This window comes from Mytilus trossulus, chromosome 10 (genome assembly GCF_036588685.1).
Source record: "Mytilus trossulus isolate FHL-02 chromosome 10, PNRI_Mtr1.1.1.hap1, whole genome shotgun sequence".
NCBI lineage: Eukaryota > Metazoa > Mollusca > Bivalvia > Mytilida > Mytilidae > Mytilus > Mytilus trossulus.
In genome coordinates, this window is record NC_086382.1 from 40,706,711 (window position 1) to 40,732,953 (window position 26,243).

The window sequence follows — 26,243 nt, forward strand, 5'->3', positions numbered from 1 at the left end:
TAAACAATTTATACTTGAAGTCTTACCTTTGCTTTCAGCATTTTTCATAAGTCTTTCCAGAGTTCTCTCCCCTCTATCACTCACATCATAATCCAATAGATCAGCATTCACTAAACAATGTACTTTACTGTTGTTAGCAAACAAAGATCTCCTCCAAAATATTTCTATCTAAAAAGACAAAAAAAAATAGTTTTTAATATAAACATTACTGAATATTGTCAAGTAAACTATGCTATACAAAAGGGGGGCTGGTGGTCGATTGGTCCAACTATTTCACCCACAGTAATCGATAGCAAGTATATGCAACCACACATTCAAATAAGGTTGAAGTCGAATATGTGATATTTGATTGAGCACCTGAAAGCACTTTTCCGTACAAATTTCAGTCTTTTTACATTGTAACCTATTAAACTTTGACCTGATGACCTCAAAATCAATAGGGATACGTATGGCTGCATTCCAATCTAAGGTATTTTTGTTAACACCTGCAAACAGATATGACTGATAGACTCAGTTCAAAGACAATTACATGTTACTTTGAAGTTTGGGGTATGATAATTTATAATTACCATATCCAGTGTAGTTTGTGGTGTACAGAGTAACACTTCATCTGACTGTGGTAGTGGTCGGTCATCTTCATGGCTGTAGACTGACAATACAGTGTTGTATATCTCACCTGAAATAACATGTTTATTAAATAATTTCATTGAAGTAAAGTTACCAGTTTACAAAATTTAACTGTAGTTACTTCATATTTGATCAAGCACATTTAAGTCTATCAGCATAGGACAAATTGTTTTAAGTTTCTAAACAGAACTGATTTTACATGAGTGGAAAAGTCTGTCTCACAACTGTCAAAACAGTCTTTAAAAACTACTACTTGACAGATTTACACACTGATGATGTCTGTTTTAAGGAACTACAAAATATTCTGTTTTACAGACTAATTCATGTAGCAGGTTTCAGTAAATCAGTGGTGATATTCCATGTAGCAGATACAAAAGATTGTCAATAGCAACTACTGTTTTTAACAGGTTCTGAGTTGTCCAAAAGATGACTGACATTGTCTCAAGGTTTCAGGCGAATTCTAAAATGCTGTCATTTAACCTTGTAAAGTAAGACTTACTTTGAGGGCAAATTATAAGATTTGGTTCTCCTGCCTTAAAGCTGGGTAAAAATGTTCTGTCAACAATCAGTTGTTCTGAAAAGAAAAACATGGTAATCTTAGAATAACATTTAAAACTTTAAGTTTTTTATTAAAATTCTTCATTATTTTATTTCAGTTTGTTTATATTGTATAAAATATTCTTTGGACTTCTCTGGCCATGGAAACACTTCTTAGTAATATATATTATTTTGAAAGTAATACATGTTTTAAATTCAGAATCACTTGTCGTAATAATTCATAGCTTGACATATGGTTCATTGTTGGAGATTCTGTGTTGACATATAGGTGTCAAGTTTGTGTTGTTCTATTGCTGTCACATATCCTTTAATATATATTTGAAATATGTTTTTATCTTTACCTTGTTCAGCAAGTCTGTTGAGAATCAGTCCAAGATGTTCCACACTAAGATAATCTGATACACTGGATGATATAGAGTTCAGGAATGTGTTCCATAAGTCTTCTAAAGCTTTCACTAACTTGTCAACTGAATTCTCCCTGCAAAATTAATTTAAACCCAAATATTATTATAAGAGTTTATACTTTGAAAATGTGTCTACAAATATGAAAAACATTAAAGTCATTCTAGCACTGAATTAGCTTGAGAAAAAAAATCAGAGTTAACAATAAATCATTATTAATTTGAAACCATAAATTTTAAGGTAAATACATTTTCTTATTCAGGATCATTGGACTTAAGAAACATACAAGAATATAGTTTCATTGATAAGAAGCTGTTTATTTTACACACAGTGTTCAGAGTTCTCAATGAGTGGCACATGAGTTGAACTATTCCCAACTGTTTCAGATTTTTAGAGAAAAATATAGTCAAATGAGTTAAGCCTTTTTCAACTGATTTTTATAGTTTGTTCTTTTTTTGTACTGTTATACCACTGTCCCAGGTTAGAGGGAGGGTTGGGATCCAGCTAACATGTTTAACCCCACCACATTCTGTATATATGTCCCTGTCCCAAGTCAGGAGCCTGTAATTCAGTGGTTTTCATTTGTTTGTGTGCTACATATTTGTTTTTCATTTGTTTATGTGTTGCATATTTGTTTTTTTTTCGTTTGTTTATGTGTGGCATATATGTTTATCGTTAATTTTTTTGTACATAAATTAGGACATTAGTTTTCTTGTTTGTCATTTTGAGGCCTTATACAGCTGACTATGCAGTATGGGCTTTGCTCATTGTTGAAGTCTGTACGGTGACCTATAGTTGTTAATTTCTGTGTCATTTGGTAACATCTGCACAAAGATCATGTAGCAGAAGGCTGTATTTTGTTTTCATGGTGGCATGTGAAATTTCTGTGTGACAGAACAAGAAAAGTCTCTTATGAAGAGTTGTCTCATTGCCAATCATACAAAATCTTCTTTTTTATATTCAAGTTTCAGTACCAATTAATGTTTCATTTTATCAGAAAATTTACTATTGAGGAAACTTTGTGTTTAAATTTTATGTTATTTATATCAATTCATGGACTAGATTAATTTGTAAATAGAGAATCTACCCAATTCATTCAGAATGAAGAAAAATGTTTTTGTTTTGAATCCTACATCTAAGAAATTTTCTTACTTTGACTCAACATCAAGCTGGCTAACAAGGCTTGCAGTAATAGATGCTAGTGACTGTCCAGATTGTGTCCAGCCAGTATAGTTTATCTCTTTCTCAATTGGTTCAGTCAGGACTGGTGATTGTCTACCTTGTTCTTCTGGTATAAATGTTTCTTCATTGTCCATACACCATACCAAACCTTCAATGAAAAGTAAAATATATATAGCAACTTATTTTTTATCACACAATCCTAGTGCATTTTTCATCCATTTTTGAACCTTCACAAGATTTTTCACAATAGTAGAATAAACCATAGAAATTCATCAAAAAACATTATCAGGAAATACACATGTCAAATTGAATTCTGACATTTTACATCAGATCTTTCAAAATAAAATTTTCTTAAAAATTGTCAAGAGTAAAATGAACCTAAAATATTAATTTCTTCTCAATTAATTTTCTTGTCAATAGTATATATTTTGCATTGGAAAATGACCAATGTGAATTTCTGACAAGATTTCAAAAAAAGTTTTTGCAAAACTAACCTTCATCAATGTCATCTGGAGAAACATGTTTCAGGGCCTCTCTGACTAATTCTATTGGATAAGATTTTGTCATAACTTCTAAGAATTTAGCAATCTTAACATCATCTGCTTCATTCTCAGCATCCATTGCTTCAGCTTGCGTTTCTTCTTCCATCTGTTCCTCTCTCTGTGAATCTAACTTGTCAACATCATCTTTGGCAGACGACATGGCTCTCACCAGATCTTCCTTTGTACAGCCATGTTTTACAGCAGACAACATAGGAAATATGAGTACAGAAGGTTCAACTTCCGTTCCAAGTTTGACCAATTCCTGTTGTAGAATTACCATTTGGTCGACTGTGAAAAAATTCAACAAATAATATTTTTCTCGCCTTTCGTCAATATAATCCAGCCATTTTTTATGACACTGTTCAAGAAATTTTGCTAGTTTTGGAATTATGGAGCTGACATCTTCATTTGTGTCATCAATTCTCCCTTTAAGTGTGTGTTTATCCTCACCGAATCCAAAATTGATGAAAGCACATGCTTTTCTTGTTCTGTCACAAAGGAATTTGACATGCCATTGTGAAAACAATACACAGCCTTCTGCTACCAGTTTTGTGTAGATGTTACCAAGTCGAACTACAGAGTCTAAAATCTGGAATATCAAAACAGTATCAGTATACAATATTTACACCAGAAAATGATCACAAATCAACAAATATTTTTGTTATTAGACATTTCAAGATTTCAATGTATGAAATTTTGAAATGATTTTTAAGTTCTAAAATCAATATATTCATAATTGCAAGTAAGTTTAAAAATATTCAAGTGACTTTACCATAAATTCACTTGAGATAACCAATAGCAATTGAAGTTTCAATACCTAAAATTGTCAAGAAATATTAACCCTTACCATGCGGCGACCGTCATTTGACAGGCGGACCCTAATAACCGTTATTTGGCTCCAATGGCGTTCCATACTTTTAGAAAGTCCACTTTATGATACTTATTTTAACAGTTATGCATGTTCCGTCAACCTAAGGCTATCCATATTGACGTTTCTCATGTATAAGTAGCATTTTTAGCACAAATACGGACTTGGAAAATTGAAATTAGCTAAAACTCAGTTTTCTGGAGGGCTTCACATCTGTATCTTACACAAGAAGTTCAGAGGCATAGAACTGGCAAAGATTATGCAAACCCACGGCCATATAACTACTGATCAGTATTATTATTGAAATACGCATAGGAAACAACTACTTCCGGGTTTGGGTCCATTCGAGGTCAAAAATCGTCAAAAATCGTGAAATTCAGTATTTTGGGTCCAAAGACCTTCTGTAGACTGCTGAACAAAGATCAGATTCACTCCGACCTAACAACTGTTGGGGTCAATTTGTTCACTAGGGTCCACTCTACACGCAGGCTACAGCTGGATACCTTAACCAGCAACCCTGGGTCTTCTGGGTCAAGAGAAGGGGTGAAAAATCGGCAAAATTTACACCTGATCACCCACTTTGGGGCAAATTCCCGCCCCAAAAAATCCCGCCTCCTCACCCCGACCACCCCACCCCGTGATCACCTATATTAGATTTAAAGAAATCAATATGCTACAGCAACAGGGCTAAGCTCATTTGCATATTTTTGCAAATAAAGGAAAATTAGACATTTTCTGAAAACAATTCCGCATGGTAAGGGTTAAGGCCCTAGGTAATAGAAACCATTTTTTTTCCAGTTTTAGCTCAAATTTGGATGTTTTTTCTTATTATCATGGGTCAGAACGGGTCAGTAAGGCCTCCAGATACAAGGATTACTTCAAAAACGCCATTTAATTAGGCACTTTCCATTTTGAATTTTCACCGGAATTCAGTATTTTTTTATATTATTTTTTTCAAGCTACTGAACTAATGATCATACCAACATGAATCTGTCTACATCATCTTTGCCCTTTTCAGCTTTCCCTGCCACCAACATGAGACGTGACTGAAGGTCGTGAAGCTGTTCATATTTGTATTGGTTTCTCTGAAGACGCTGTCCTTCTGCTTCTGTTACTCGTAATTCTAACACCTCTCCCAATGTCTTAAAAATATGAAATATATGAATAAAATTCATGTAAAAACTAAACGTAATCAAAGCAATTCTTCAAACATCTTAAAATAGATCAAAATTTGGGTTAAATTTTTTTTAAATTCTTTCTCTTCTTTACCCAAAATTTTTTTAATAAATAAAAGTCTTGGCATTTCACTTGCTCACATTAAACAATAGAATATGCCAATTTTAAGCAAAACATTAAAAAAATGTTTATTGTATTTAAACATTTTTCAATAAAGTAATGCTTTAATTTTCATCCAGATTTTTGTTGTTGAAAAAACTTAAAGTATGTCAAAGATGGTAATAAATCTGATTTAAGGTTTTATAGATAGTTCTGTGGACGATCCACTTTCTTCTTAACAGTGAAATTTGGGGTGCCAAAAAACTGTATAAAAGAATGGTCCTTCAAATTAATTAGTACTCACAGGATTTTTAATAGTGGCAGTTTTCTTCAGATTTCCTACTTGGTAGATTCCATTTGTATTAATAGCTTCTGCCTGTGCAAGGGAGGTTACTTCTACAGATCCATGAGTCTGTTTTACTGATTTCAACCAGTCAAGTTGTCTTTGTGTATCAACCTAAAACACAAAAAAGGATGTGAAAATTCAACAAAAAGTCTATATCTCTATAAATGACAGACAATTTTTACCAAAATTGAAGACAACATGATTCAAGATTTCCATTCTCATGTTTACAATTATTCATCTTAATCCCTCAAGTATTGCATTTTTATACATTATATTTCATTAATTCTGAAGGATGAAAAAAGAGTAATATAATAATCAGACTAAAACAAATTTCAATCCAATATCTTTTTGGTAAACATTTTGTTTCAATTATAATGTATGTATGTCTGCAGTTTTATTCATGTACCATCTTACCAATTTCTTTGGTAGTTTAGAGTCAGCTTTCAGTTCCTTCCATACTTCTTCACATCTATGTAGAAATACTGCAGCATCACAATCCTGGTTTAGACTAAATATCAGTGGACTATATCCAGTAGTGGCCGAGTGAAGACAGTTGACCTTGTCTATCTCATAGTCCCCTTCTCCAGCTGATATACTGGCAAGGTCCACAAACACTTTTAATTCTTTCAATCCAGCTGAAATCAATTGATAATTGTATTTATAAATAGCTTTTTTATCTATTTCAATTAACAAAAATAAACATACACATTTCCCCCTATATTCACTTCTCGAAAGTGGACTACCATATATTTTTTCTTCCTTAAAGTCAGTTAGATTATTGAAATTGATATGTGGTCCACCTACCCTATTCCAAAAATGTTTGGTAATTTTGGAGAGAAAAAAATAGTAAAAAGGATGTACTCTTTTAGAAACATATAACTAAGATTGTTATTTGTGAATAATGTTAAAGAAATGCGTTATAACATGATACTTTTCAACTTACACACTTTCGTAACAAATTATCTGTGGATTCACCTTTACTTTGTGTGAGTATCAATTGTTGTTAATTGAGGAAAAGTTGTATTCAAGTAGCTATTTGACTTCGTGGTTATGTGTACTAGCCTATAATTTATTTTTACTTTGTTATACATTCATATTCATGGTTCAACTTCCCTACAAAATCAACAAAAATATGTATCACATGAATCCACAGTACATTACAAACTTACAAGGCATAGTTTCTCGTAACCATACTACCAGAGGTTTACAGGCAATAAATGTTCTCAGACTTTTGGCTTTTTCTTCATCAATTCCTGTTAATATTTTACAGGTTTTCATCATGTTGTCATCCAAAGTATTCATTTTTGTATCAGCATCACCAGTCTACAAAACAAAGGTTAACATATATTTCAATAAAAAACCAATGTTAAGCAAACAACTCCATGTATTACACTATTTTTAAATACAGCATGGTGTCTTGATTGAGTTTTTTAATGATGCTAGGTGATGATTTTAGTTGCCCATGTTTGAAGAATGTCATTATGGATTTTGTGTAATGTAAAAGCAGTAAAATGTGTTCAAAGAGGGATAACTCAAACTTATCTTTGAACATTATGATTTTTATTCAAGCCTATCTTATCACTGCAGAGTATCAACTTCAATTCTCTATCCAAGTGTGTATTCATTTTGTAAGGTAATTTCTGAGAAAAGTGAGACGTAAAGTTTAATATTTGTTGGACAAATAGACAGACAATAGGAATCATGAAAGATAGACTGACAGAAGAATGGGGGTGTAAAAAATCTATATATATTTGTACAAAAACAAACTTACTAATTTAAGTATTTCCAAAATCTGATTAAAATTTCCTGTCAATTCAAATTCCTTGACCACTTCCATTATAGCTCTTGCACCAAATAAACAACTCTGCAGATTTCTATATTTTTCAAGTTGATCCAACCTTATATCAATCCATTTTGTGTTTCCATCTTGACTCAATTTCATTAGTTCATTTCTTAGTGTTTCCATATCTGTTGTCTTGAAGTATTTCTCAAATTCAGAAAATTTCAAATCACCATTTTTCAACCTTGTACACAAATCATCCCAAAATTTGTATGTTGGTTCCCAAACTTCTGTCAAGATTTCATCCAAATCTAAAGATTTTCCTTTCTGTTTTGCTAATTCATTTCCTCTTCTATCCCATAATGTGGTGAACAGAAGCCCCTGTCCACATTTTAGTATATATGGTATTGTCTGAACAACATGATCTTCTAAGTCAAATGCAATGACAGTTGGTTGGTACTCCTCCGGATGTTTGGTCTCATTCAGCATTGCAACTTTACACAATAAGTTCAAACTAACATTTTCAAGCTTTTCAAAACATTTAATTTTGTCTTCCAATTTTTTAGTATTACCTGTGCAAAGAAAATAAACACATGAGGTCACCCAGAGGGGCAAAGTATTACACTTTATATTGCAGATGTGCTATTTGTGCAATCAAACAGCATCAACTATATATTTATTTGTAATATATACAGTCACTGACTGTATATCGCCTTGTTTAAGATGTTGACAATGTGTTTCAGTTTCAGCATACCAAATACCATTTAAGGGGGCTCGCGGGTCTAAATTATTTTTTTTATTTAATATAAGATTTCGCTATATTTTTCTATAAATTAACTTTATCTTATACCTAATAGAAAAATGAAATGAAAAAATGGGGTCACCGTTCATTTACGCTCACAATCTGCCTTCGAAAAAAGCATACATTTTTGCTAATGTCCTTTTTTTCTGTTGAACTAATAGGAGAAAAAGCGGTAATATAGAAATTAAAAAAGAACTAAATTACAGAAATGGCTAAAATTTTACAATTATTCAGTTTATGTACAGCTTTTTCGAAAATAACAATACAAAATATAGGTCACCGATGAGTTAAAAAAGATATTTAAATTTTAATGCCATAAAATGGCATTTTTGCACCCAAGGGAGATAATTTGGAGCTTTTTCAATGATATCTACATTTTAAAAGTCACCTGGGGCCAACACGTATTGATTTTTTTGGAATAATTTTTGTACCATATGATAAAGTAACAACTTCTTAAGGTAATTAATTAAATTTGTAATGAAAAATAAACTTTTGATTTTTTTCTGAAAATTTTATACCCGCGAGCCTCCTTAAATGCCAAAAGGTGTCCCTCTTAACCTGATCTACATTTGAAATAACAAACTTAACAATTGTTGACACTGCAAACACCTACAGACAAAAGACCACACATTCAATGTATAAGTACTTTAGTTGCAGATGATACAATATATGTTGTCATTGACAATCATAATGCTCAAATTAGTCTGTTACAACAAATTCATTGAAAATGAGTCATGAAAAAAGTGCCAATATAACTAGTTTTAGTATGTAAACCATGCAGTATTTTGCTAATTCTGTTTTCATTGAACAGTAGCAGCCTGCATTACAATATCTTTATCTAAATGTGAAATAGTGAAATAATGGCAAAATGTTGCAGACATAAATAATCAATTTATGACAGGAAAAATTCTCAAAGAAATTTTATTTAAACAAGAATGTGTCCAAAGACACGGATGCCCCACTCGCACTATCATTTTCCATGTTCAAAGGACCGTGAAATTGGATAAAAAATATAATTACGCATTAAAATTAGAAAGATAATATCATAGGGAACATGTGTACTAAGTGTCAAGTTGATTGGATTTCAACTTCATCAAAAACTACCTTGACCAAAAACTTTATTCTGAATCGGGACAGACGGACGAACAGACGGAAGAACGGACAGACGAACAGACGAACGGACAAACAGACGAACGGACGAACGGACACAGACCAGAAAACATAATGCCCCTCTACTATCGTAGGTGGGGCATAAAAACATAAATCCAGGACCTACCTCACTATTAAAACTGTTGGTGCCAAGCTTAACATTTATAATTTTACCTGTAAATCTTGTACACATGTAAACAAAGTCCTGAACTATCTTCAATGTGGTTTGGTAGCCATGAAGTTCTTTCTCTCTAAGTGCTAGTGTTGCAATAAGGTAATCAGGCCTGATTGGATTGTCTTTAATTTCAGCAACAACAGATTTGAAATGATCAACTTTACCCAGAATCGTCTGTAAATCTTGTACTAAAATCTGACCATGTGCTAAAGCCTCAGAAGCTTGTTTTATGACCTCAACAAAAGAACTCATCAAAGCTGAACTGGTACTACTCAAGGATTTGGAATATTCTTCATGATCTGAACATATATGTAAAAAATCTTATTAATTTTATAACGAAATATTGTTTAAAATAATAATCTACCGTTTAGCAAAATGGAATACAAAATATTTTTTATCAATGTTGTTGTTTTTTTTACTGCCCAAATGAAATTAACACATGAATCAATACAATTTTAAAACAACAATGTAAAAATTCTGGAAAATTTGGATTTTTTGACAACTTCAAAGACAAAACTCTCAAGAAACTGTGTATGGTTGGTGACTGGCTAAATCAAGGTCATACAGAAATATCTTTTTTTCATTTACATTTGCAAAGTCATATCCTTAATAACCAATAAGATCTTTTCAATGTTTTTCAACCTCACATTACACACAGTACACATTTTAAAAATATCAAGCTTACAAAATATTTTCACATGTGTAGAAAATGGTGCCCAGTTCAAGGTATAGTCCAATATTTTGTGTTGGTCACTCAGTTGATGCAAATCCATACTCCTTTCAAATACTTGAGAAAGTAGTACACCGAATCTCATCAGTGCTGCTCCCCTTATACTGGTACCAAAGTACAAACTGCTACCCTTTTCAACAGCCTAAAAGTTATAAAAAAGAGTTTTTTTTATTTGTTTTTCTTGTCTTATTGGTTCTGTTTGCAGTTGCTGTTTGTATCTGAACACAAAGATTGTAAATCAATAGAAATAAACTGTTGTCCTGGTTTTAAGAGTTCCTAAGGGACCTTTTGAAGTCTATTTATTCTAATGATGGGTTACTGTCTTCTCTTTTATTCATGAAATCAATTTAAGTTCTAATCTAACTGATTTTTTATGAATTACAAAATGTTTTGTGGAAAAGTATGTACAGATAAACATGAAATTTTGAGCAATAAAACCTTGTTTCTCCCATCCCTATGTGCACTTGTATAACATTAATCCAACTGTATTCTTATATTTGTATTTTTGTAAGCATATTTTTGACTTCTATATAACCTTTGTTCTTGAATGATTTTTTACAATAAATAATCCATCTATCTTACTGTGTAAAAGTGATTATATCGTGTCACAGATGAAATAAAAGCAGATTTTTAGGGACTTCCTGGTCTTTCAAGACGGGATGGCGACCTTTTTCAGGATGTCAGGATCAGTTATTTTTAAGCTCCGTTTTCGGGATTGACCCTTTCAGGATCAGGTATTTCTTTTTTTCCGAATTTTGCGATGTCAGGATTTAATGTTTTTTCTGGATTCATTTTTTTAAGCCCGGTATTACGGGATCAGGCCCCCTCGCACCACCCCCCTAATTTTATTAATCTTCTTACTGAAAAGTTTTGAAAGCTACTGTTTAAGTACATGTATAAACCATAAAAATGTCTTAAGTACTTACTTTGTATGCTAATTTACTCAAAATCTCTTGCATGCTATCACCAAACAGTTCTATGTTTTCACAGTAAATTTCTATCAGTTTTACTTCAGTGCCCTGCAAATTGTTAAAACAAATCTTTATTATCTTAAACCTAAAATGTATTTTTCATACAACCTCTAGGGAAATTAAATGGAAAAAGAGTTCCTCATATAATTCATGAATGAATGGAGCAACTTTCATAAGAAATTAAAAATATAAAGCATTCATCAACTCCTTTTTTTTTTTTAAAGAATATGAGTGGATTTAATTTTACAACACATATCATGTTTTTAAAAAATATTTTTATATTTGTATCCTTTTTATACCCTATTGAAAGTTGTTTTATATTGATTATTTAGTATCAAAATTATATCTTTTTATTTTGTGAGTGCCTCCTACAAATAAGTACCATTGTTATTTATTTAAAATAAAATACTTACTACTGATCTCCTGTCAAGACAAGACTCCAAGTTGTCTTTCATGAAATTCAAAAAGTTGTCTCTGATTTTACCCTCTGGTATCTTTAATGTTAATGCTTTATTCCACAGCTAGAAGCAATAGACATGTAAGAAAACATCAAATATGTTAATCACATTAAGCCATAGTCAAAATTGTAGCATATATGTAGAGTTTATGAAAAAAGTAAAAAAAACTTATTTTGTAAAAATGTTATGTTTTACAGTAAAATAAACTGTAAAAGCCTGTTAAAGTACTCTAAAACAAATTTTCTGGAGAAAAATAATTCTGAATTTTTTTTAACGCCTGCATTGAAAATTCTGTTAATCTAAATAGTGTGCATTCAGAAATCTTTATCATTATTTTTTATTGTTCAAGATGTTTTGTTAGCTATATATTACCTTCAGGAAGAAGACTTCATGCCCATAATACTGTTCATTTATCAATGTGCTCTTGACTTTATCTCTGTGAAGTTGATAACATGTAAGATGATTTGTATAGGTTCCTTTGTCACCCTGTGACTCTCTTAAGGCTAAACATTTTGCGAACCAGTCAACAGCAATACTTAAAATTTCAACTGCTGCCAAGCAAAGGAGGCTTTTCTCATCACCCCATGTACTGTATAAATTGTTCAACACATCCCCAGCTATTTTATAGTTTCTCAAAGGAGTTTCTAGCATAAATTTACTGAAATAATATATATAATAATATTATTAAAATCAGAAAAATATAAATATATAGACTTGATTACTGCAGTGTTTTTTTTATCAATAAATGATGATCAAACTAGTGAGTATAAAAAAATATATTTGAGGTTGTCATTAAAAACACATAAAATTCGAAAATTGATGTCACATTCTCTCTCCAGCTATTTTCTTTGCAGTTTGACAAAATTCAATTGGAAAGTAACAGAAATTTTTTTCAAAAAAATTTCAACTGATAAATAATACTTCATACTTTCCAAAGCTAAAATATCAATCAGTAAAAATTTAATTGATTTATAAGTATAAATACATCCATAAAACACAACTTCCAATGGCAAAATAAAGAATAGGAAAGGATTAAGGACCACAAAAGTTCACTTGTTTTAATTGCTCAGTGTTGAAAGCTTCACTGTGACTTTGAGATGAAGATCAGCATTAAATGCACTATTCCTTTGATTTTTGTGTTTTTTTGCTGTGCATGTTTTTTTTCATGGATGTATACACCATATCCTTCCTTTTCTAGTATAACTGTATAACTATATATATTCAGTTATGTTTAAATTCATCTTTTTAAAAATTCAAAATTCAATTTTAGATACCTATCCTCAGCTATCTTCACCAACTGTGATGATACATTACCAAATATCCTCTTTAAACTCTGAAAAAAAGAATACTAAAGAATAATATGTTTTAAAATATACTGTATGAATATAGCATTAGACTACAATACCAATTGTGTCCATCAGAAACAAATGAAACTGTGAGCTACTGCTCACTGATGATACCCCTGCAGCAAGTGGATAATGTTAATAGTGTAAAAATATGTAAGTGTTCTGTAAACAGGAAGTTGTCAAGTAATGAATCTGAAAACCCATCACATTGTAAAGCTGACTTATATAAAGTCTGAAACCAAATTTCAGAAATCCTGGCATTGTAGTTCCTGAGAAAAATGCAATGAAAATTTTCAACTTGGCCATCATGTGTAAAATGATACAAGTTTTCTGTAAACAGGAAGTGGTCGAGTGATGAATCTGAAAACTCATCACACTGTATAGCTGACTTATATAAAGCCTGAAACCAAATTTCAGAAATCCTAGCAATGTAGTTCCTGAGAAAATGCGACGAAAATATTCATGGGAAGGACGGACTGATTGACAGACAGACAGACAGAGCTCAAACAGTATCCCCCTTTTTTTAAAGAGGGGGTATAATAATTTAACAATTAAAACAATATGAGTGTCTACCAATTTTCAAGCATATGTTGGATTATATTTCAATTCCTTTCCTTCTTCTACAATTCATTAGGATACTATTAATTATCTATAATACCTTAGCATTTTCTGTCACAAATGTTGCAGTTCTGGTCTTAATGAAATAACAAGCTCCAGCTAAAATTGCATCTGTCGGAATGAGTTCCAAATCAATCTCATCAAAGTGTTGAAGTCTCAGTGATGCTATGAATGTCCTTGGAAGTAGAAAGTCTACAGCAAAGTATGGTACTATGGCTTCTAATATTTCAGTTTTGTTTCTGAAAGATATTTAGATAAGATAAGATTATTTTTTTTAAATTTTGCTTACTTACAGTCAGAAACTTTGATGGTAGTTGTCATATGACTTATCTTAATATTTTTCGTTATCTAGAGAATTGAGTCTTACTGACAGATCTTTGTTTTTCATAAGTTTATATAATTTTTTTTTAGACTTTGGATGATTCAGAATTGTATATATTGTATAGTACTTTGACCTGTAATGGTTTACTTTTACATATTGTGACTTGGATTGAGAGTTGTCTCATTGGTCCTTATACCACATCTTCTCATATCTACCTATCTGCAAGTCCTTCTTGGAGTAGAAATTTAACTATAACTAGATGTGCCAAAGCACCACAAATGGCCCTGTCTCAAAAAGTTGAAAAATCTGCAATTTCAATAACACATGTGGACACAAACATAATGGTAGTCTCACATATCAAAAATCAGCTCAAAATCTGGAGGCGTGTAGAAAAAAAGTCTTTATAACTGTACGTGACTTTAAACAATTCCAAAGTTGTAACCCCTTTTTTTTGCAAATTTTGGCAAAAATTAGCAGAGGGGAACGAAACTTAAACTTGATCTGTAACTCATCAATATTAGCTCACATACCAAAAATCAGCCCAATTTCTGAAAGACTTTAGAAAAAAAGTCTGTAAAACTGTGATTTTCAACAATTTATCAAAGTCCAAAACCCGTAATTTCTGAAAAAATTAGCTGAGCAAAACAAATCTTTAACTTGATCTGTAACTCATCATGGTTAACTCACATACCAAAATTCAGCCCAATATCTGAAGGCGTTTAGAAACAAGAGGCTCTCAAGAGCCTGAATCGCTCACCTTAATTTTTTTGGTTAAATCTCTCATCAATGATTATTTTGGCTTTTCAATTTATTTAAATGTTCTTTGAATCGTCCTATTTTCTTCAAAAGCAAAAAAAAAATTATTTTCTCCTATGTTCTATTTTAGCCATAGGAGCTATGTTTCTTGACATACAAGGAAATAAAATATAATTTTTATACTAGATACTCTGAAACTCATTTAGCATAAGTTTGGCTTAAATTGATACAGTAGTTTCAAAGGAGAAGATTTTTTAAAGTAAGTCAACATGATGAACAAATTGTGAAAAAAGTCTTTAAAGGGCAATAACTCCTAAAGGGGTCAATTGACAATTTTGGTCAAATTGACTTATTTGTAGATCTTACTTTGCTTAACATTTTTGCTATTAACAGTTTATCTGTATCTATAATAATATTTCTTTAAAATCATCAATTCAGGGGCATTATACCTGAAAAACCAGTTACCCAATTCGGCTGAAAATTTCAGGACAGGTAGACCTTGACCTAACAAATACTTTAACTTCTTGTCTTATTTGCTCTAAATGCTGAAGATTTGAGATATAAGCCAATAAAGGGCTGCGCTTTAGCGCATGATACGCCTGTTGCTCTTTTAACTTGTCTTTTAATGAATTTATATGATCAACTAGAAATAGTGTGAGCCCTGTCAAATACACCCCCCCCCCCCAAATAATAAATAAAAATGCACAAACAAATTGGCACTATTAAGGCTACCTCAAATTTAACTAAGTTTGTTGTCTTAATTTTTCATCTATCTTGTTCACAATACACGTTCTGAGTACCAAGTACCTTTTATATTTATAAAATGGAAAGGGAGCTTATGTGAGTTATTGTCTGAAGTGTGGACGACGGACAGACAGAAGGACGGACAACGGTATACCATAATATGTCCTGTCTGAAAGATGACGGGCGTATAAAAATGGCAAAAAAGACTACAATGACAATGAGGAGCAGCAAGAAGATAACAGGGAAAGTGAAGATGGTGAAAATGACTCTACTGAAAGTTATGATCTAAATGAGGAAGTAGGTGATGAAAGTAAGGATTTCATTGATGATGAAAATAAAGATTACATTGATGATGGAGATGAGGATTTCATTGATGATGAGGATGAGGATTTCATTGATGATGAGGAGGCCTCTTCTAAGAATGAAAATGATGATTTTTCTGATGATGAGGACAGTGATTACAATGAAGAAGACACTGATGATTAAACCTAGTTCAGCTTTTCAATATTTAGCATAAAAAACAAATATCCTTAACATTGGCATATAACATAGAAGTCTTCAATGCAATATAAGGAAAGTGATATATGATTATGGGTTTTAGTAATTCTATGGCTGATTTCCAAATTTTATAGTAGTTTGAAAGAAGGTAATTTTCTTGGGGTACATTGATTGAACCTTTTTATTGTTTAGAATATTCACAAGATGGTCATATTGATAAATGTTAGGAGACTTGATTTCCTTATTTTTTTCATAAAATGACACCCTTTGACATTTAAGGAATATTTAGTCACATGTTAGGATTTTAATGTTGTCACTTGTTCACTTATTATGAGCTATTGTAGACTAGTTATGTTTTATAACATTTTTTATTGAGATCAACCCTTCCACCGAAACCTAACTCTATAAAAAAGCTGCGATGCTAAGGTATCATTTGTGATTTCAATTGCAACCAATTTTAACAAGAGTAAAACATCCTATATGCAAAAACAGTATTTGATTTTTATCCATAGCTTAGATAGTAAAAATGTTATCATAAAATGATATATGCCTCAGGGAACAGTTAGTATCTCAGGGACTGCTAATGTGCTTTCATCCTTGCAACCATTCAATAATAGTACAAACGTATGACATTCATCAGTGTTTCAGCTAGGTTTTCAAAAGGGCAGGGTGCCAATCCTGAAAAAGGGCATTTAACACGCAATATGATAATATGAAAAGGGCATATTTTAATAAAAGATGTTTATCAAACATTTGTGTTTATTCGTTGAATCACAGGTTATACAAGAACAACATCATTAGCCCATATAGAACTATATCTTTCTACTTTTAAGGCTGAAAAACTTATCAAGCAGCTTGTCACACAAGTTTTTTTTATCATTGCTTGGCACAGTTGAACTGTGTATGCAGTATGTTTTGAAAGGTGACCTGTTTCATACTGTTTCTATGGTCTGCCACATTTTACCAGTTTCACCTTTCTACCCCTGCTGTGCTTAATGGCAATACAGCACAAAACAGATGTGATCAGTAAATTCACAATTTTAGGATATAAAGCAACAGTGAAAAATTGTATCAAAAATAAAGAATACAGAAAAAGATGACCAAGGCACCCTACCAACACTGCTACTAAGACCCTCTTTAACTTTTCCCATAACTCAAAATAAATACCTAAACATATATATTTCTTAAGCAAGAAGTATGGAGACATATTTTAAAATATGTAAATGGGTTACTCAATGTTAGGAAAAAAATCAGATTGAGTTATCTTTCTTTATTCGGGTGTGCTCCTTCTTTGGAGGATTATAAACAGTACGTAAATATGATGTAAGTATGATCACAATATGGCGGCCGATTTTGTTATTTTATTTTCGTATAAAAAATGAAGGCAGTCAATGACAAATATGTCTGAATTTCTCTGATTTTTTACGGAAAACAAGTAAAACAATGTCTTCAACCAGTTTATTATGGTTTTCCAACTTTCTGTCATTACGTTTCCTCCATGAAACTACGGTAAACATCGCAAATTGTGCCAAGTTGTTGTATGCACATTTCTTCTAAGATAATTGCCGACTGACCGATTCTATTTGAATGAATTAATGTTGATGATCATTAATGTCCCATCCGATAAACGGATTACCTATAACAAAAGATTATGACACCAGTTGTAACCATTGATTAGCTTGGGATCGTAAACAAAGTCGTTAACTTTCCCCCAGGTAAATTTAGTAATTAGCGTATCCTATCAATACGCACAAATTAATATTCAATCGATCTTCAAAAAAGGCAGGGCGCCCTGGAAACTGTAAAAAGGGCACAGGGCGCCACTGGGGAAAGGGCGGGCGCCGCGCCCTCTGAAAACGGCCTTACTGGAACACTGTTCATGGAACCTATTTTTTACAAGAAATTTAATGTTTTAAATTGAACTAAAGATTTTACAAATTTTATGTTTTCATCAGATTTTATTAAGTATTATTTGTTTCATCAATAGATATAAACAATTCACCAAAGTTTCATAGACATTGGTGAAAGCCTTTTTGAGTTATTGTCCGTAGTGTTAAAAGTCCCCCTTTTTTATGAATAAAGCCCGATAAATCCAAAACTTAAAATCTGAAATTTATAAAAATTGAAAGGGAGCTTACATCAATAGATATAAACAATTCACCAAAGTTTCATGGACATTGGTGAAAGCCTTTTTGAGTTATTGTCCGAAGTGTTAAAAGTCCCCCTTTTTTATGAATAAAGCCCGATAAATCCAAAACTTAAAATCTGAAATTTATAAAAATTGAAAGGGAGCTTACATCAATAGATATAAACAATTCACCAAAGTTTCATGGACATTGGTGAAAGCCTTTTTGAGTTATTGTCTGAAGTGTTGAAAATCACCCCTTTTTATGAATAAAGCCCCATAAATCCAAAATTTAAGATCTGAAATTTAAAAAAAACAAAAGGGAGCTTACGTCAATAGATATAAACAATTCACCAAAGTTTCATGGACATTGGTGAAAGCCTTTTTGAGTTATTGTCCGAAGTGTTGAAAATCCCCCCTTTTTTATGAATAAAGCCCAATAAATCCAAAACTGAAAATGTGAAATTAAAAAAAACCGAAAGGGAGCTTACGTCAATAGATATAAACAATTCACCAAAGTTTCATGGATATTGGCGAAAGCCTTTTTGAGTTATTGTCCGAAGTGTTGAAAATCCCCCCTTTTTTATGAATAAAGCCCCATAAATCCAAAACTTAAAATGTGAAATTAAAAAAAAACGAAAGGGAGCTTACGTCAATAGATATAAACAATTCACTTAAGTTTCATGGAAATTGGTGAAAGTGTTTTTGAGTTATTGTCCGAAGTGTGGATGACGGATGGACAGACGGACGGACAGACGGACGGACAATGGTATACCATAATACGTCCTGTCCCGGGTGTATAAAAACTGCATTTTACCCTGTGTTTTATTTTGAGCCATGACGGCCAAGTTTTTTGACGAAATAGAAAATAAAACACACTTTTCATTTAATACACCCTACTGATCATTCAGTTGAGGTTTGGTTGAATTTGGTTGAGTAGTTTTAGAAGAGAGATTTTTTAAAGTTAGCAAATAAGATGAACAAATTGTGAAAAATTGTCATTAAAGGACAATAACCCCTTAAGGGGTCAATTGACAATTTTGGTCATATTGACTTATTTGTAGATCTTACTTTGCCGTTCTTTTTTGCTGTTTACAGTTTATCTTTATCTATAATAATATTCAAGATAATGACCAAAAACTGCAAAATTTCCTTAAAATTACCAATTAAGTGGCAGCAACCCAACAATGGGTTGTTTGATTCATCTGAAAATTTCAGGGCTGATAGATATTGACCTAATGAACATTTTTACCCCATGTCAGATTTGCTCTAAATGCTTTCATTTTTGAGATATAAGCCAAAAACTGCATTTGACCCCTATATTCTATTTTAATTAACAGCAGCCATGTTTTTTGAAGGATCAAAAATCAAAGCACAAACTTTGTGCAGGATAATCTAAGGAACAATCATGCTAAGTTTCATCCAAATCCATTCAGTAGTTTCAGAGGAGAAGATTTTTTAAAGTTAGCAAATATGATGAACAAATTGTGAAAAATTGTCATTAAAGGACAATAACCCCTTAAGGGGTCAATTGACAATTTTGGTCAATTAACTTATTTTTAGGTCTTACTTTCCTGAACATTATTGCTGTTTACAGTTTATCTCTATCTATAATAATATTCAAGATAATGACCAAAAACTGCAAAATTTCCTTAAAATTACCAATTAAGTGGCAGCAACCCAACAATGGGTTGTTTGATTCATCTGAAAATTTCAGGGCTGATAGATATAGACCTAATGAACATTTTTGCCTCATGTCAGATTTGCTCTAAATGCTTTCATTTTTAGATATAAGCCAAAAACTGCATTTGACCCCTATGTTCTATTTTAAGTAACGGCGGCCATGTTTTTTGACGGATCAAAAATCAAAGCACAAAATTTGTGCAGGATAATCTAAGGAACAATCATGCTAAGTTTCATTCAAATCCATTCAGTAGTTTCAGAGGAGAAGATGTTTGAAAAATTGACGACGACGATGGACGCTAAGTGATGAGAAAAAACAAAACACTGTATTATGGTTTATTGTGGAATGACGGAATTACATAATTACGGAATTTCAGAATTTCGGACAAGGGTAAAACTATATGGCACCGATAACTTTATTGAGGGGCCATAAAAATGGAGAACATTTCAGTTCAATATTAACAGTATTAACTGTTCTAAAAATTTTAAATCCAATTTCACACAAGTTAAAACAATAAACGTACTAATTTAATTAAAATTACCTGTCCCATTTACTTTTTCCCTGAAAGTATGACAATTCAATTGAAAAATCAGCAATGCCCCACCATTCTGGTATTGCATCATCATGATTTACTTTTGCTGTTGCAGACTGGTAAGGAACATATTTTCCAAGCAAAAAGTGATGAAGTGGAATGCAATAAAACAAACCACTCTTTGTACTATCCTTTGCCATAGTTTTTATCATTTTCAGTAAGGCATCTGACCTGAAATGAAAAATGAAGCCTTTCAGAACTGTTCAATATATAACATCATCATTTAATGCAGCATTACAAATAAATGATAGTTAAATGACCTTCATTTTGTTGTCAGTAACAACATATTAAAATTTTAAAAGGTTTGGTTGAACGGTTCATGAGTAAATGCATGGACAACATTTGGTAGACGCCCGCCCAGCCGCCAGACCGCCGTACATCCCCAAATCAATAACCGACATTTTTGTCACAAAAATCCGGTTAAAAATCTACCAAACATGCCGAAAAATGTCACTTTTCAGATGTTTTTTGTCAAAAATGAAAGTGGCCGCATCTGTGTTCATCCTCTACCTTTATATATGTTATGTTTTATCAGCAAATACAACTTACATTTCAATATTTAGGATAAACACGAATGCGGCCACTTTCGTTTTACACGGAAACCGTCTAAAATTTAGCTTAAATGCTAGAATTTTGAAGGTTTCAGTAATTTAGCTGGACTTATTGGTGCTAGTACCCAATATATGTGCATTGTTTTGTCAAAAAATGCACATATTCATGTAGCAGAAGCATTTTACTCTCCAATAAATAACAAAAAGTATACATTTTAACAATTTTGTAAAACTGCTATATTTTGGGGCCGAAAAGGGGTCTTACTGAACCTACTCCTTTAAAAGAAACTATTGCAATGAGCGCAGCTGGATACGCCTGCAGAGGTCTAACCCTGAACAGTTGGGGCAAAAATAGACACAATATTCAAGCCTGATTGTCACAGGTCTGAATTTGGATTGTAATTATTATATTTGACATATTATAGTTTTCTGAATAAATATAGTCAAAGAACTTGAAATCAGTTATATGAATTGAATTTATATTCAATTAAAGATGTCTTGCTGTTGTGCAACACACTGTGCTGTATCAAAATATCCTTACATTCTTTTCTTAATCCTTGGAAAAAACAAAACAAGCCCATCATATTCAGGACACTGTTTTCTCTCTTTGTCCACAAATGGCAACAAAGCTTTACACAATCTGTCTTGGTCAACTTCCCTTAACTCAATGCTATATGTTTCCTTCAAATATACCATGGTAATGGCACCAGCAAGAAGAAGAACTTGATCTTCCATTTCAACTTTTCCTTTTCTCTTCTCGTGTATCTTTGTCACAACAGCTGATATATATTCATGAACCTCCTACAAGTTTAAAGGTCAAATAATGTAAGCCATGTTATTTTTCACAGACTTTTTAATTTCTTGATTATCCTATTTCCTAAAGATTTTATAACATTTTTCTTACTTTTTGATGTTTTATAAAACAAAAAAGAAAATTTTGTAAAAGTCCTGATGACTTGTATAAACGTTATTTTTTTACTTGAAAATGCTGCATAAATAATTTGCTTCCAAAATCTAGTTGGTTTACAGTGTAATTATTTACTAACATGTCACTTTTACTGCTTTGGGGATTTTAAAGGGACAATAACAAAAGATTAGCCAACAAAGTTTGCCTTGTAGCTACTGAACAAAAATGACACATTATAAATTCTGTGCTTCATTATATTACCCCTTATGGATTTACCTTCATTATGGATGCTAAAACCAAAACATTTGAAAGCAGTATAGAAGGTTTTTTTGCGGATGTAAAATTTCTAGATCATTATTGAAAATGTATTTTTTGGTGGTTATTATTTTGGCAGATTAAAAACTTTCATTGATACCTTTGCATGTACACTTTTAAATTGGCAGAATTTATTTTGCCGATTTTGCTTTATCAGTGAAAATTAGAGAAAATTTACACCCTGCCAAAATAATCCGCTTTATGGTATATGTTGAAAAGAACATGACCAATAAGCAATATAAGAAAGGTGTACTGACATAAGTAGTCTCTAAACACTCTAACTCCAAATGGAGCTTTCGTTAGTAGAAGCCATATTAACTATGTGTATCAGTGATAGAAATGTAAAAGCATAAAAATATAATATATATACCGATACACATAATTAACAGCGCCTGGTGATGTTTCATAGCCTGACTGGTTTCAGTCCAAAAAGGACCTTCATCAGAGGCAAAATGGTGGATTAATGTTTGCACCCTATTTATATAGATATGGAAACCGGCGGTTGAGTTAACCAGCCGTTGAGATTTAACTGGCAGTTGAGTTAACCGGCGGTTGAGATTTAATCGGCTGTTGAGTTAACCAGCCATTGAGATTTAACCGGCGGTTGAGTTGACCAGTGGTTGAGATTTAACCGGCGGTTCAGAGTTAACCGGTGGATCAAAGTTATCCAGTGGATAAAAATGTATCTGTTTGATATCTCAACAGGTTAAATTATCCTTTGTTGGGTTTTCATGGTTACAGTTATCATTATTTAGCTAATGTACATGTTACAGTAAACTTTTTGACATTTTTAACTTATATGACCAATAAGACCTACAAAGAATATGAGATACAGGTACCTTGTGTAAGTATGCATGAAATTCAGTTCCATAATTCCATAGTCCAGCTGATATATGATATGTTGTTTTTAAGCCTTCATAAATATTTTCCACATGCAGAATAATTTCTTCACCAGCAATGCCAGCTGTATCTCCTGTTGATAACTGTACTCGTGGAAGGAAATGTTGAAATGAAAATGCTGCTTCCATTTTGAGATGTTTTTTAAAATCATCACCCTTAATCCATCCTTTAATAGTTTTGAATAACCCTTTATTTCTGTCTTTTTCTGGTTTTTCTTTGATAACCCCATCATATTGGTGAATAATGTCTACAAAAAAAAATATCAATTAAAATGATCCACAGCTTACATAATTGTGCAGCATTAATGTTTCCACTTTACCACAACTCTTACTTACATCTTAAGGGCATATCCAACAGTTTATTTCTGACGGTGAGAATTTTTTCCCTTTAAGATATTTTATTCTTCAATTGACAGAGAATCGAATTTTGCCCAAAAAAATATATGTTGTCGATTTCGTTTTTGCAAAAAATGCTGGTGAAAATTGAACATTTTTGGAATTTTGGAGTAAAAAACGTTTTTTATTTAAAAAATTTAAATATGATTTTTTAATCAAAATATACTTATATAATTGGGCTCAAATTGAAGCAAAATAATTCAAGATGGTTAGAAAAATCTAACTTGACCATTTAAAGAATTAATTCTTTCTCAAATAAAGCCAAAAACGTCATGGTTACCCCCAAAAACGGTAAGAAATGAACATTTGAAATGCACATTTTAGATTTTTTTTAATGTTTCTAACGGTGTCGATTTGACCAAAGTAAGATATGTTATTCTTTGAAAAAAATGGAACGTCATAACGTTTTGAAAAATATTTGTCACCGTACTCGTTTTTGAGAAAAATCGAGTAATATCATACTGTTTACTCAATCCCTTCCGTAAGCCTCACAAATTGCGCCAAAAATAAGACGTTTCGGAACGTAACGTTATAGTTCCCGCTAATTTTTCATAGGCAGTGCGACGGTGTTGCAGAAAAATGTATTTTTACACTGTGACTTTGTTGGATAGTTGTCTCGACAGCAGTCATATCGCCTCTTCTTCTTTATAATGGACCAGTATATGAACGAGATAATAATTCAGTTAGCTCTACTATAGTGTTCGTCAAAATTGTGAAACCCGGGTGTGAAACATGCAAACCATTAACCCGAATAATTCAGTCGTTATATTCGTCTGGTCTACGATTACTACCTAGCAAGTAGGAGAGATCGATTACGGGGAGGTACTGAATTATTCGGTTTAGCAAACCATGGAATAAAAAACTATTAAAATAGTCCCCGGCTATCGTATACGGTATTTCATCCCTCTTTTACAACAAACGAATTACACGTTAAAAGTCCGTTTCTGTGTGTCGGTCTATAGTACAAAGCAGGGTTAATTTTCATATTATATTTACATTTGATGTTTTTCATTTAATATACCACTTGACGTCCGTCGTCATTATTTATTTTACCGTTACTTTACAAAGAAGTGTTTGTCTTACACTGATTTACATTACACTGTCTATATAATTTCACATATCGAAATCAATAAAGAGCACGTGAAATTTTGCAACCAAACACTTGTCTAAAATCTCACCCACTCCGTATTATATATTCCTGTTGCAGTTTTGGCTTTTTCTCTTTACAGGCTTCTAGCTATAACAAAAATCTGTATGTTTACTCTTAGTGTTTTGATTTATATGTGTCGTTGGTTTGCTGACGTATTAATGTATACCTTTAAAATCTTTATCATTAAAAATGGATTGATTGGGTATAGAAATATTCCGTCTCTGGACTGCTCCTGTCCGACAGTTACGTGTATATATTTGCTAAAATTGGGTGCGGCCGTTTAGCTGCTCGGATGTATAAATTTGCAGCCTCATTTAGTCGAAATAAAAATGTCGTAATATCAGATGCATAGAGTAAGGAGAGTTTCGCGCTATCTATACGCTAAAATACCATCTAAACAAATGATTGAAGGGATAGAGGAACTTCGAATAAAATCTATAAACAACAACAAAGGTCACATGAAAATTGAAGTTGCTCCTTTTGCAGTTGTAGATGAAAACATACTTTGATGAACAAAACAGATCAGTTTGACATTAACTTGAGCATAAACAAAACGACCGAAAAATGTTGAATGTTAAAATAAATTGTGGACATTTTTTCGTGTGTTTTTGCTTTTATGACATATTTACTATAATTTATATAAGTATATGAAATTGAAACTGTGACAGTATTTTTTTCACCTAAACGAGCCTGACTGCCGTGGTTTTACGCTTCAATATATGAGTTATTGCATATTTACACAATGGAAATTGTTTTCTGTTCTACTGCCCTCTACATAGTTTGGCTGTATACAATGTAACCACTAATGTAGACTACTAGAGTGGGGCGCTCATATTCGCAGTGGACACAATTACGCCGTTTTATAATTTTAAGGTGTAAAAACTTCAAAGGATGGTTGAAATGGAAGAAATATGCCGATAAATTATATTTTTAAAACAAATATGGTTATTTTTGAAAATGAGACATAATTTCGGAACTAACCGCAAAGGACAGAAAAACGGACATGAAAAAAAAAATTCAAAGAAATATTTCTTAGTTATTTTCTTGACTGATCGCCCAAAATTTCAGTTTTTTACACCTTTCAAATGTCTGCTATTCATATTTAATGAAATTTATTTGATAAATATTGTTTAAAGCTGCAGTTATTTGGTTTAAAATAGATATGCAAAACGGCGAATATGTGTCCCCCGTTGACAAAAAATCAGGAAATTTCAAACACCCTTTAATCACACTTTTCAGATGATTTTTCTCAAAACAAACACGTTTTCAAGCTAAGAATAATTTGATTTGAAGTTATCTTCATATAGAAATATCAGTATACTTAAAAAACATAAAGACCTGAACATAAACTGAAGAAAACATGGAAAGATATGGCGAAATTGAGCACCCCACTCTATATTATTATTGATTATTCAAAAAAGTGAATTCAAAGAGAAAGATGCGGAAAGAAATTCTAAAATTTTCGTTTTTAAAAT

The 26,243-nt window shown here is 32.0% G+C and overlaps 1 protein-coding gene across 1 annotated transcript in view; it reads right to left on the reverse strand.

Annotated features, from left to right (window-relative positions):
• LOC134687903 (E3 ubiquitin-protein ligase rnf213-alpha-like) overlaps positions 1-26,243 on the reverse strand; it is a 120,604-nt gene that overhangs the window by 80,334 nt on the left and 14,027 nt on the right. The window contains exons 10-30 of the mRNA XM_063548361.1: positions 23,163-23,470; positions 21,643-21,902; positions 20,500-20,721; positions 13,870-14,068; positions 13,140-13,198; positions 12,238-12,523; positions 11,821-11,928; positions 11,363-11,455; positions 10,392-10,578; positions 9,706-10,005; positions 7,572-8,152; positions 6,970-7,123; positions 6,215-6,435; positions 5,759-5,911; positions 5,160-5,321; positions 3,264-3,900; positions 2,740-2,917; positions 1,527-1,663; positions 1,127-1,201; positions 570-676; positions 27-168 (exon numbers count right to left, since the gene is read on the reverse strand). Coding sequence (XP_063404431.1) covers positions 27-168; positions 570-676; positions 1,127-1,201; positions 1,527-1,663; positions 2,740-2,917; positions 3,264-3,900; positions 5,160-5,321; positions 5,759-5,911; positions 6,215-6,435; positions 6,970-7,123; positions 7,572-8,152; positions 9,706-10,005; positions 10,392-10,578; positions 11,363-11,455; positions 11,821-11,928; positions 12,238-12,523; positions 13,140-13,198; positions 13,870-14,068; positions 20,500-20,721; positions 21,643-21,902; positions 23,163-23,470 — 4,569 coding nt within the window. The remainder of the gene's footprint in view (positions 1-26; positions 169-569; positions 677-1,126; positions 1,202-1,526; positions 1,664-2,739; positions 2,918-3,263; positions 3,901-5,159; positions 5,322-5,758; positions 5,912-6,214; positions 6,436-6,969; positions 7,124-7,571; positions 8,153-9,705; positions 10,006-10,391; positions 10,579-11,362; positions 11,456-11,820; positions 11,929-12,237; positions 12,524-13,139; positions 13,199-13,869; positions 14,069-20,499; positions 20,722-21,642; positions 21,903-23,162; positions 23,471-26,243) is intronic.